This window comes from Erinaceus europaeus, chromosome 17 (assembly GCF_950295315.1).
Source record: "Erinaceus europaeus chromosome 17, mEriEur2.1, whole genome shotgun sequence".
In the NCBI taxonomy this organism is placed as follows: Eukaryota; Metazoa; Chordata; class Mammalia; order Eulipotyphla; family Erinaceidae; genus Erinaceus; species Erinaceus europaeus.
In genome coordinates, this window is record NC_080178.1 from 15,665,360 (window position 1) to 15,678,588 (window position 13,229).

Below are 13,229 nucleotides of genomic sequence, written 5' to 3' on the forward strand. Positions count from 1 at the left end.
TGTTTAATATAGTGAGTGGTCTGGGAGGTGGCGCAGTGGATAAGGCATTGGACTCTTAAGCATGAGGTCCTAAGTTCAATCCCCAGCAGCACATGTACCAGAGTGATATCTGGTTCTTTTTCTCTCCTGTCATTTCTCATAAATACATAAATAAAATCTTTAATAAAAAGATTCATATATTCTAAAAAAAATTAAATATATATTTATTTTCCCTTTTGTTGCCTTTATTTTTTATTGTGTTGTAGTTATTGTTGTTGTTATTGATGTCATCGTTGTTAGGGTAGAGAGAAATTGAGAGAGGAGGGGAAGACACAGAGGGGGAGAGAAAGACAGACACCTGCAGACTTGCTTCACTGCTTGTAAAGCGACTCCCCTGCAGGTCAGGAGCTGGGGGCTCGAACCAGGATCCTTACGCCGGTCCTTGCGCTTCACGTCACGTGTGCTTAACCCACTGTACTACCGCCCGACTCCCTATTTATTTATTTATTTATTTATTATTGGATATAGAGAGAGAAGAATTGAGAGGGGAGTGGGAGAGAGAGAGAGGGAAAGAGACAGAGAGACACATGCAGCCCTGTTTCACCGCTTGTGAAGCTTTCCCCTTGCAGGTGGGGACCAGGGGCTTGCATCTGGGTCCTTGAGTACTGTTAAAATGTGTGCTTAACCAGATGCACCACCACCTGGTCCCCAATAAATACATGTTTATAAGGTAATCCGTAAACAGTCATGAATAGGAAGAATCCTGGAGGGGAAGCTGGAGAGCCTCTCCCAAAGGACCAAGAGAGCTGCGGACTCGCAGCTCAGCAGGCGAGGTGGTCCCTTAAACAACTGTTTCTCTTGAAATCTGTCCATTGGCTCCTTAGAGGTCCCCAGGCTGGGGATGAGAGAGGCCTGGGTGTCTTCCCCCTAGGCTGAGTCAGCTGCCTCTGTCTGGGGAAGCTGCCTTCTGTCCTCAGCCTGGACTGCATAGCATGTAACCCCAGGCAGGACAAGCGGGCCTCCTGCCCTCCCAGCCTCTACCCCCATCTTCTGGGTCACAAGCCCTGATTGCACAACCACCTCAGTGCCCCTGTTCCCTACCCTCTTACCCAAGCACTGGCCGGGGGCACTGAGCACAGCACTAGAAGAAAGAGCCGTAAGGATCAAAGTCTAGGCCCTTGGGAGCCTGGAAGAGCAAAAAGGCTCTAGGGTGAAGCCGATCTGGATCCTGGCTCTGCAGCTGTTGGCTGTGTGATCTGAGCAAATTGCTTAACTTCGCTGAGGAAGAATTTCTTATCTGTAAGGTGCTGCTCCATTCCACTGCTCAGTCTTCCTTTCCCAAACATCCTAGGCCCAGAGCAGGGGCACCCTCCTCTGCCAAGGCCTCCCCTCTGTGTTATTTTGCCAACAGGGTTGTGACTGGGGCTTAGTGCTTATATACTCTCTCTATTATCGCCACCAGGTACTACAAATCCACTGCTCCTGGTGGCTATTTTTTTTTCCTTTTTATTTATTGTTTCTTTCTATTTTATTTGCTAGGAAGGGGGAAATTGAGAGGAGATGAAGAGATAAAGAGGAAGAGATAAAGATAGACACCTGCAGGCTGGCTTCACCACTCGTGAAGCATTCCCCCTACAGGGAAATGGATAGAGGGGACTCGGACCTAGGTCCTTGCACATGGCAATGTGTACATTCAACTAAGTGTACCACCACACCCCCCTTTTAAAATAAAGGCTTCTTTCTTTCTTTCTTTCTTTCTTTATCTTTTAAATTTTATTTATTTTCCCTTTTGTTGCCCTTGTTGTCTTTTTTATTGTTGTTGTTATTGATGTCGTCATTGTTAGATAGGACAGAGAGAAATGGAGAGAGGAGGGAAAGACAGAGAGGGGGAGAGAGAAAGACAGACACCTGCAGACCTGCTTCACCACCTGTGAAGCGACTCTCCTGCAGGTGGGGAGCCGGGGGCTTGAACCAGGATCCTTATGCCAGTCCTTGTGCTTTGAGCCACGTGCGCTTAACCCTCTGCGCCACCGCCCGACTCCCTATTTTTTAAATAAAGACAGATAGATAGAGAGGGAGATGACGAGGGAGAGACAGAGAGGAGAGGCATCTGCAGCACTTCTCCACTGTTCTTGAAGCTTCCCTTTGCTGTAGGTAGGGACAGGGGACTTGAACCTGCGTCTTTGAGCGTGGTAACATGTGTATTCTACCAGAGGACCCACCAGCTAGTCCCTGGACCCTATTCATTAAAATTTCTTTTAATTTACCGGAGAATTGTTCAACTCTGATTGATGGTGGTACTGGAGATCGAATCTAGGACTTTTGGTGCCTCAGGCATGAATTCTATGAATTCTATGAATAGCATTCTATGAATGCTATCTCCCTAGTCCCTATTTTTTTAAAAAAAGATATATTTATTTATCTATGGGAGAAATGGAGAATCAGAACATCATTTTGGTCAGATACAATGCTGGGGATTGAATTGCGGACCTCATGGTTGTAAGTCTGGAGTGTGGGCCACTGCAAGGGCCTTCCCTGGATGTTCTGCTCTGAAATTGCACCAGGTCTAGCCCAGGTTCACAGAGGCCTGACCAGTGAACTACATTTTCAGCCGTAAACAGGAGAAGAAACTATCTGAATGCCTCTGCTCCAGCGGGACCTCCCAGCTCCCCCCTGAAATGCTCAAATTATTTGGGGGGAGCAGGGATAGAAATAAAACTGGGTATGTCCCAAGCACAAACAGAACAGTACAAGATAAAACTCTCTCCCTGGAGTCCCAGACTTGGTCTGTCACCTTTGTGGCCAGCAAGGCCCCACCTCCAAATGCAGCTTTCCTTGGCCTTTGACTCGCTAGTCAGCTAGAAGCTTGAGTCCCAGAGGGAAGGAAGGAGTTCCGGGCTGGGCTGCCCCACCCTTCCCAAAGGAAGGAAAATGGACAGACCCCCAGCTTCCGGCTGCTTTTGGCAGCCGGCCCCCCTCCTCCAGCTCGGCTCAGCTCACTGCCCCCGGTTTTTGCATTTTTAATTCAGGACAGAATGTGATCTCTCTCGCAGCTCCATGCTTTATCCTGTTGCTATTTAAATTACAAATCGGCCCCATCTCCCTGTCACTCGGGGGTTATTTTTAGCTTCTGGTAAATAGCAGCAGGGAGAGAGTGGGATCAGGTGCCCCTCCCTGGAGGAGCTGTGTACCCACAGCCTCGTGCCTGCAGCAGGGGGTACCCTCCCCTGCCAGGTGGCACCCTGGTTCATTTCCCTCCAGCACCTCTGTGGGTGTATGTGGTAGTGGGGGTGGGCGGTGGGGGGTGAGGTGCCGGGGAGGCGGGGACAGCGGCAGGCTGGGACAAGCATACAGGCTCAGCCCTAGCTCTCAGCCCTCAAGAAACTCCTGTCACCACCCAGCTGTCACACTCAGGGGGGCTCCCCTGGACCTCTCACAGCCTACACAGAAGCCAGCCCCCTCCAGGGCAGAAGACCTGAGCCTGGCCTCCCAGTCTGGTCTGTGGTGAGTTACGGAACTTGACTTCTCTATCTCCTGCCATCTCCCCTCAGTCTTCTTGCTTCCATTTTCCACACCAAGAAACGGGGTCAGAGGTGAAAGCAGCTTACTCAGCCAAGGGGCTGGGCTGGAATCCGAACCCAGGACACTCGACCGGAAGCCTGCATCCTAGGGAATGGCGCCACCGTCTGGGTGGAATACATGAGCACCCTCGGCGGTCAACCTCCCTCAATTAGCCTCCCCTCACCACCACCCCCCCATCTCGGATCAGGGGTTGGCATGGCCCATAGGTCACATCCAGCTGGCTGCCTGCTTTTGTGTGACTGAGAGCTTAGAATGGTTTTTATGATCTTAAACTGTTGGAGGCGGGGACACGACAAAGCAGCAGAAGGCTAATATCTGTGACAGTGGAAATGATATGAAATCTAAAGTTCAGTGTCTATAAATAAAGTTTTACTGGAGCCCAGCCAGGCGCGTTGGTTTATATATTATCTATGGCTGCGTTGGAGTTACGATGGTGATGGCAGGGTGCTTGCGACACAGACCACGTGACCTGTGAAACCTAAAATATGTGCCGTCTGGCCCAGCGCTTTGTCAAGAGACCAGCTGTGTCCTAGGTCTCCACCCACTACAGTGCCTGACCCAGAGTCACAGCTCCACAGAGGGACTGGACTTTCTGGGGCCCCAATAATACCCTACCCCCCAACTCCACTCACATTACCCACTTCTCTCTCGCCTTCAGCTCCTTCACAGGTGAAACCAATGGCTTCCAGACTTGCTTGATTTTCAAAACCACCTGGGAGAGTAATGTTGAGAGACCTGGGTGCAACCCCTGGACACCAGGGATCAAACCTGAAAACTGCTTTTAAATGAGATCAGGGCTGGGGATATAGCTCAACCTGCTAGAGCTCAGCATTTGCATGCACTGAGCGTGTTTTCATTGCTCTGTCTCTCATAAAAATAAATACTGGGGCCAGGGGATGGTGCACTGGTTTAAGTGCACATAGAACTAAGCACAAGGACCCATGCAGAGATCTAGGTTCAAACCCTGGCTCCCCACCTGTAGGGGGGACATTTCACAAGCGGCCAAGCAGTTCTGCAGGTGTCTTTCTCCCTCTCTTATTTTCCCCCTCTTCCTCTCAATTTCTTTCTGTCCTATCCAATCAAATGGAAAAAAAATGGCCACCGGGAACAGTGGATTTTTAAAAAATATTTATTTATCCCCTTTTGTTGTCCTTGTTGTTTTTTATTGTTACAGTTATAGTTGTTGTTATTGATGTCATTGTGGGATAGGACAGAGAGAAATGGAGAGAGGAGGGGAAGACAGAGAGGGGGAGAGAAAGATAGACACCTGCAGACCTGCTTCACCACCTGTGAAGCGACCCCCCCCTGTAGATGGGGAGCTGGGGGCTCGGTCCTTTTGCTTTGCGCCACCTGTGCTTAACCCACTGCACTATCGCCTGACTCCCATGAGCAGTGGTTTTGTAGTGCTGGCACTGAGCCCCAGTGATAACCCTGGAGGCAAAAGTAAATAAATAGATACTTTTAATTTTTAAAAATTTAAAAAAAAATTTATTTATTTATTCCCTTTTGTTACCCTTGTTTCTTTATTGTAGTTATTGATGTCGTCATTGTTGGATAGGACAGAGAGAAATGGAGAGAGGAAGGGGAGACAGAGAGGGGGAGAGAAAAAAAATTTAAAAAAAGGGAGGGGGAGAGAAAGATAGACACCTGCAGACCTGCTTCACCATCTGTGAAGTGACTCCCCTGCAAGTGGGGAGCCAGAGGCTCGAACCGGGATCCTTATGCTAGTCGTTGTGCTTTGTGCCACCTGCACTTAACCTGCTGAGCTACAGCCCGACTCCCGATACTTTTTATTTTAAAGGAAGGAGTGAAGGAATAGCTCACCAGGCAGGGTTTTTATCTTGCTATGCACACAGCTGAGGTTTGAGCCCTGACACCATATGAGAGTGTCACAGCACTGGGGGCAGCTCTGGGCTGTGGGGTCTCTCCGTGTATGTGTGTATGTGTGTGTGTGTGTGTGTGTGTGTGTGTGTGTGTGTGGTGTATATGTGTCCTTCTCTCTATTTCTCTCTGTGGTTATCTGAATGAAAAAGCTACCTGGGGTAGTGAAATTGTGCATGTGAGGCCCAGGAACCCCCCAAATGAAATTTAAATTTAAAAAAAGGAGGGGAAGGCAGTGACACACCCAGTTAAGTGCACATGTCACCATGCTCAAGGACCCGGGTTCAAGCCCACACTCCCCACCCGCAAGGGCAACACTTCACAAATGGTGGGTGAAGCAGGTCTGCAGGTGTCTCTTTCCCTCTCCCTCTCCATCTCCCACTCCCCTGTCAATTTCTCTCTGTCCGGTCCAATTAAAAAAAAAAGTCAACAAGACAGTTCACCTGGACAGTGTGTATGCTCTGCCATGTGCATGACTCAGGTTCAAGTATCTTTCCCTCTATTCTTCTGACTCTTTTTTTTTTCTTTTTAGATAGATAGAGACAGAGAGAAGAAAAGAGGCAGAAGGAGAGTGAAAGAGACCACTGCACTCAAGTTTCCTTTTTAAAGCACTAGGGGTCAGGATGGAACCTGGGTCATGCACATCCTGTTTCTCTCTTTCTGAGAAACAAACAAACAGACAAAAAAACAAAACAAACAAACAAAACCCCAGCCACCCAAACTAAAAACTTGACTTGGAGAGCTGGGGAGAAGACATAATGGCTATGCAAAATGCTTTCATGCATGAGGCTTTGAAGCCCCAGGTTCAATCCCCAGCACCACCATAAGCCAGTGCTGGTCTCTAGCTGCATCTTTCTGTATCTCTCTCTTGAACTTGGACTGGTGAAGCCCTGTCACATCAGTCAATAAGAAAAGAACTGGTGAGGAGGCCTGAGCTGCAGAGGCTGAAACTGTGCATCTTCTGACTGGTTCTTTGAGACCAAACCCAGTGTCACCCCCTCAGCCCCCAACACACACACACACACATACACACACACACACACACACACACACACACACACACACACACACACACAGTTCTTTCCCAGGCTGGAGGCCCATGAAGTCCAACTCAGAGCAGTGAGAATTCCTTCTGGTTCCCAGAGTTACCTTTCCTTATGCTCTGGTACAGACAGGACACATCATATTTCTACTCACAAGGGTCTGTCATCTGTCTACCCAACTAAAGCAGTTTCCAGGGCTGGATTGCTGGGGCACATGTCAGTCTGAGGGATGCAGGGAGGCCCCCATTTCCCAGAACCCCCCAGGCACGGCAGGAGCGTCTAAGGCCTGGCTAAAAGGCCTGGTCCCCACTGACGTCAGAGCCGGCCAGACCTCCTCCCTGCTTCCGCTGCTACCCCTCACATTCATTCAATGCCCTTGGGTTTTTTTTTTTTGCCCCCGCATTTGTGCATTTGCGTTTAAAAGCCTTTTCTCCCACTGAAGGGCTTTAAACTGCTTTTCTTAGCAACTCCTCACAGCAGGGTGGGAAGTTGAGCTGGAGCCTCCTGCTAGGAGGAGCCAGAGTGGTGGGGGTGGTGGAAAGGGCCCAGGTTCCTACCAGCCCCGTATAACCCCCTCCCCCTAGCCTGCACCAGGAAGCCAGGCCTCGGTCTACACAGCACCTTGGCCACCACAGAGGGCTTGACTGGCACGCACAGTCCTTGCCCCCCTGAAGGCCTAGAGCTGCTGACTTTCCGGGGGTGCTTTCCCCTCCCTGCAGCTACCCTATGAGCTCTCCTTGCCCATGTCTTGGTCAGCTCAGGTGCAACCCTCACTTCTCTTGACTATTTCTGGAGTGACTCCTGGAGACCCCCTGTCCCTCCCAGCAGTCCTCACACAGGTGACTCGAGCCCTTCTGATGCCCTCATAGCCGGGTTACCCCACATCCCTGAGTACCTAGAGGCTTCCAGTTTGGGCCCCCATCCCTGGAAAGGCCTCCATGAGGAACAAGGAACCCTCCAGCCCCCATGGGGGAAACTGCAGCCCCTGTAGCTGCCTCTATCCCACTCTAGCCTCTTTTCCAGTTCCAGCTGTTGTTTGTCATGACCTCCCAGCCCAGGAAAATCTTGGGGTCAGGATGGGGGAGATAGCATAATGGTCATGCAAAAAGGTTTTCATGCCTGAGGTCCCAAAGTCCTAGGTTCAATCACTGGCACCATCATCAACCAGAGCAAAGCAGTGCTCTGGGAAGAAAAAAAATCTTGGGGTCACCCCTATGTTACATGCAAACAACTGAGGGCCAGAGAGAACTGGGTCCCCTTATGCTCATGGATACTCAGCCAGTCACTGGCAGAAACAGGCATACAAACCAGACTATGTTTTTCTCCAGGAGTCTACATTTTCTGCCTTGTTCCCCTCAGGCCTTCTGTACTGACTCCCTGGGGGGGACTGTTATGTGGGGGTGCCTGGGGTACCAAGGCTGAGGCCCTGCTGCCCAGAGGTGGGGGAAGGGATCTTCCTCTGGACTCCCAGGGGCTCGTCATCTGTGGCTGGAAGGCAGAAGAGAGAGAGGATATCCTCTCAGGACAGAATGTTCTGGAAGAAGTTGGTAATGGAGCCCAGTATTTGAGTGAAGGTAAGAACCCTGGGAACTGAGCCCATTTCCCAATTCTTCTTGAGTGGCTCACTTCTTGATGGTGTGGAAGCCCTTCTAGTCCTTTCTCTCCCGAGCCACAGAGGCTTAATGGCTCAACACCCATTAAGAATATAGGCCCTGAAAGGTTCTGGGGCTGGGCCTCCTTGACAAGCACCTTCCCAGAAGCCCAGAGAGAAGCTCTCAGACACACCCCAGGTCCCTGTGGTTGTAACCAGAAGCTAGTCCTATCTAACCAGGCTGATGACTTCAAGGGCTGCAGATGCCTCAGTGTCCCTACTGGACCCTGGGAGGGAGGGAATCCTTCTAGGCTGGGGACTGGAGAGGGGCAGCAGAGTGTGTTGAGACTGTGGACTAGGAGAGGAACAGGATGGTGAGTGTTACAGCCTGGCCTCTACCCTCTATGACACTCACCAAACCATGTTTGAGGAACAGCCATCCTAGTCCCACCTCAGCCCCACAAAAGTGGTCCTGGGGTTCACTCTACCCAGGTGCTCCAGGGGACTCTGGGCAGAGGGTGCATGACCAGGGGGAGCCAGGGAAGCAGAAGAGGGTTGAACTGTGAGACTTGGGGTCAGTGAGACAGGATAAGAGTTCTGTAAAGCTTTCCTGTCCGAGACTCTGAGGTCCCAAGTTCAATCCCCAGCACCACCATAAGCCAGCGCTGAGCAGTACTGTTAAAAAAAAAAGGGGGGGTGGTGGTGGTGATGATGCAGGTAGGCCTGCCCATCAGAGTCCAGGAGGGAACCCCTTCTCCTACCTCTAGTCACCTCCACAGGCCAGTGCCTAGCACAGGGTCAGCTCCTGGGGAAAACCAAGTAGGGCCTAGTGTATAAACAGGGGTTCCTCTTCTGACTAGAAATATTATAGATGAGGGGCGTGTCCCGTGCTCCCTAGCAGAGGGAGGTCTGTAAGGCTCTTGGCACAGTCCACTCCCAGCACCGTGCCCCGCACACCTCTGGCATCAGTGATTCCATATTGAATGCACGGGGCTTTCACAGTTTCCACAGCGACCCGGTTCCAGAGGTCCCCCTACTCTCTGAGCAAGGGGCAGAGACCCTGGGGAGTCATTCCAGCAGCCCCTGGGCTGAAAACTGCCAGGCAGCCAGAAAGGAGGAGGGGGGGTGCTCAAGGAATGAACGCACATGGGAGGCTGACTGAGAAGGGGGGTGGCCCCAGTGCCGCACCCCCTTCTGCCCCTCCCCACCCAATTCTCCTTACCTGTAGGACACCTGCTTCCGGAGATACATCTGCTGGAACTGCTGCTCCAGCGGGGGCCCGGCCGCCGCGTCCCGGGGCTCCTCGGCCTCCTCGCCCCGCCGGCAGCGCGGCCGCACCACCGGCTCCATCTCCTCCTCCGCCGCCCCGCGGGGCTCCCGGCCGCCCCAGCCCTCGGCCATCCCGGGGCAGCGGCGGCCTTTCGGGGTTCCCAGCTACAGTTGCGTCTGCCCGGGTGGGGACACCACAAAGGGTCCTGGGCGTCCCTCCCGACGCCGCGGCTCAGACGGCGTGATCGGGGCGATGCGGGGCGCCGGGATAGGCGGTCGGCCGCCCCTCGCGTCCCTGGGCTGCGTGGGGTGGGGGGCTCGGCGAGTATTTGGGTGCAGCGTTGTGCGAGCCCGGGACCCCCGGACGGCGGGAGCTGGAGCCCGGGTGGCGAGCGCGCTCGGCAGCCGCTGTCGCTGTCGCGCACCCGAGTGTCACCTTAGAGACGGCAGCGCGGGGTCGGGGGAGGCCGCCCCGCCCCGTCCGTCGGCTTCGGGGTGCCGAGCGAGCTAGAGCCCCCGCCGGCCGGCGGCGGGCGACAGGCGGCGGGCGCGAACCCTGCCCGGGCCGCGGGAGGCGGGGAATGGAATGTGGGGTGTCCGCCCGGGTCCGCCCCCTCCCCGCACCCCGCTGCTCGGCAGCTGCCAGTCACCGCCTCGCCTGTCACTCAGCGCCGGGGTGCTCCCCCCCCCACCCCCGTCTGATCCCGCGCTTTCCGGCCTCGCAGGTGCGGAAGGGGCGGGGGCGGCGCTGGGAGCCGCGTTAACCCTGTGCGCGCCGAGGGGGTGGGGGCTCAGCCCCCCCCCACCCCGCTCCATTTGGGGAAGGGACAGTATTCAAGGACATCTAGAATTCGGGAGTGGGCTTGGCTGCCCGGCACAGCAGTCTCCAGGCCTCCAGCTCTCAGGATCTTTCCTTGGGGGGGGCAGCTGGGGTGGAAGTAGGGGCGCAGAGCTTCCCCACCTTGGAGCTGCTTCCTGTGTGCCCCCCTCTCAGGGCTGGGGTCTCCCGGAAAGAGAGCCTGATTGGGGTGGGGAGAGAGGCAGCTCCTAAAGGACGAACTGGAGGTCTCCTTGGGACCCATATGGAACTCCTCTCTGCACCCCACTTCCTGATGCCTCACCTCCTCTTGTCTTTGGGGTTTTTGTCACCTGAACCTTATGTCTGCGGGACTGAGGTGGGGCTGATGGAGTGCTTGCTGGTTAACCTGGTCAGATTTCCTGTTCATGGTCACAGGACTCTTTCTGAGCTGGATCTTAAAAATAAAGAGCTATTTGTTTATTTTTAAATATTTACTTTATTTGATAGGACAGAGAGAAATTGAAGGAGAAGGGGGAGATAAGGAGAGAGACAGACATCTGCAAGATTGCTTCAGTAAGTCGGAAGCTTTCCCTGCAGGCGGGACTGGGAGCTTGAACCTTGGTCCTTGAGCATGGTAATGTGTGTGTGCTCAACCAGAGAGAGAGAGAGAAACAGGGCGCCAGAATACCACTCTGGGCTACATGTGGTGCAAGGGATGGAATTCAGGACCTCACTGACACAAGTCCTGCCCTCTTCCAGGGAGCCACCTCTCTGGCCGTGCTGAGATTGACCTTTTGACCTTTGACCAAAGCGTCTGCTCTCCCAAGAAACAGTACTTTCCTCTGCATTATCTCAGCATTCACACCCCATCCTCAAGATTCCCTCATATCCTTCCCCTTCCCTGTGCTGCTTCTCCAGGGAACTGTTTCAATCAGCATTAGTCAGGCTGTCCTCTCCTTCTTAAAGCTTGTTGATGTCCTTCAAATCCTGAGGCTTCTGCTCAACACTTCCTTCTCACCAGGAAATCTCCCCTTGGATGGTTCCAAAGACCCTCCCTCTGTCCAGTCCCCTTGCCCTCTGCACCACGTCTGTGATCTGCGCTGTGCCATATCTTTCCCAGGTGACTGTGAGCCAGGGAAGGTGGAGGGATCAGAAGCAGAGAGTGAGCCTCTGGAGGTGGGGGGCAGCAGTGGTTCACAGTTAATATATATTGGCCCCCACCCCCACTCTCTGTGCCTTTGCCCAGGTGCTGCCAATGAAAAGCCCCTCCTTCCAGCAAGGTCATTCTCAAGTGCCACAAGCCCCAGGCACTCCCCTCTGAATGTCCACTATAGGTGATGGCTTTCCCCGCTGCACCCCAGAACTATTTCTGGTGCCTCTCTCTGGGCACAGCGGGTCACACTCTGATAATAATTCCCATCGCATTTGATTCTCACCACAACCCTGGGTGGCAGATGCTGTCACTTCCTCCATGTTACAGATGAGGACACCAGGGTGTGTCATGCAGGTGATTTCTTTTACTTCAAAAGGTTCAGGGTGTGAGTGGCAGAGCCAGGATTTAAATCAGGTCTGGCATTCTGGGGAAATGGCACAGTCGAAAAAGTGTTGGCTGGACTCTTAAGGATGAGGTCCCAAGGCCAATCCCTGGTTCTGCCTGTGCCAGAGTGATACTCTGGTTCTCTCTCCTCTTGCCTATAAATAAATACATCTTTAAAAGGGGGGGCAGGTGGTGCACATCTGGTTGAGTGCACCTGTTTCTATGCTCAAGGACTCAGGTTCAAGCCCTGGCCCCCAACTGTAGGGAGGAAGCTTCATGAGTGATGGAACAGGGCAGCAGGTGTCTCTCTTTCTCTTTCCTTCTCTATCTTCTTCTTTTTTTAAAATATTTATTTTTTTATTATATTTTGTTGCCCTTATTTTATTGTTGTAGTTATTACTGCCGTCATTGTTGGATAGAACAGAGAGAAATGGAGAGAGGAGGGGACAGAAATGGGGAGAGACAGATAGACACCTGCAGACCTGCTTCACTGCCTGTGAAGTGACTGCCCTGCAGGTGGGGAGCCGGGGGTTTGAACTGGGATCCTTACGCCAGTTCTTGTGCTTTGCGCCACATGCGCTTAACCCACTGTGCTACTGCCCGACCCCCTAATTTTTGTTTTTCTTATATTTGATAGATCAGGGAGAAATTGAGAGAGAATAAGAAGTTCCAAAGAAGCACAGTGGGAGTCGGGCGGTAGCGCAGCGGGTTAAGCGCAGGTGGCACAAAGCACAAGGACCGGCATAAGGATCCCGGTTCGAACCCCGGCTCCCCACCTGCAGGGGAGTCATTTCACAGGCGGTGAAGCAGGTCTGCAGATGTCTGTCTTTCTCTCCTCCTCTCTGTCTTCCCCTCCTCTCTCCATTTCTCTGTCCTATCCGACAACGACGACAACAATAATAACTACAACAAGAAAACAACAAGGGCAACAAAAGGGAATAAATAAATAAAATAAATAAAAACAAACAAACAAAAACAAAGAAGCACAGTGAGTTAAGCACACGTAGTGTGAAGCACAAGGTCTGGTGTAAGGATCCCGGTTCAAGCCCCCAGCTCCCCACCTGCAGGGTAGTCCACAGGCGGTCACAGGCGGTGAAGCAGGTCTGCAGGTGTCTGTCTTTTTCTCCCCCTCTGTCTCCTCCTCCTCTCTCCATTTCTCTCTAACTTATCCAACAACAATGACATCAATAACAACGATAATAACCACAACAACTATATTAAAAAAAAAAACAACCAGGGCAACAAAAGGGGAAAAAAATGGCCTCCAGGAGCAGGGGATTTGTGATGCAGGCACCGAGCCCCAGTGATAATCCTGGAGGCAAAAAAAAAAGAAAAAGAAAAGAAAAGAAAAAGAAAAAAAAATTAAAAATAAAGAAAAAGATAAATCGGGTAAGGGGCTTAGTGATGGTGCATCCGGTAGAGTGCACATGTTAGAATAAACAAGGACCTTGGTTCAAGCCTGTGGTCTCCACTTGCAGGAGGGAAGCTTCATGAACAGTGAAGCAATGCTACAGGTATCTCTCTCTCTCCCTCTCATCCTCTCTCCCC

The 13,229-nt window shown here is 52.3% G+C and overlaps 1 protein-coding gene across 2 annotated transcripts in view; it reads right to left on the reverse strand.

Moving 5' to 3' along the window:
• The window catches only part of DGKZ (diacylglycerol kinase zeta), a 48,750-nt gene extending 38,889 nt beyond the window's left edge, over window positions 1-9,861 (reverse strand). The window contains exon 1 of one of the 2 annotated variants that reach the window (XM_060176504.1): window positions 9,299-9,861. In XM_060176504.1, coding sequence (XP_060032487.1) covers window positions 9,299-9,477 — 179 coding nt within the window. In that variant the 5' untranslated portion in view covers window positions 9,478-9,861. The remainder of the gene's footprint in view (window positions 1-9,298) is intronic. The other variant, XM_016186444.2, reaches the window with a different exon arrangement.
• Window positions 9,862-13,229: the final 3,368 nt, after the last annotated feature.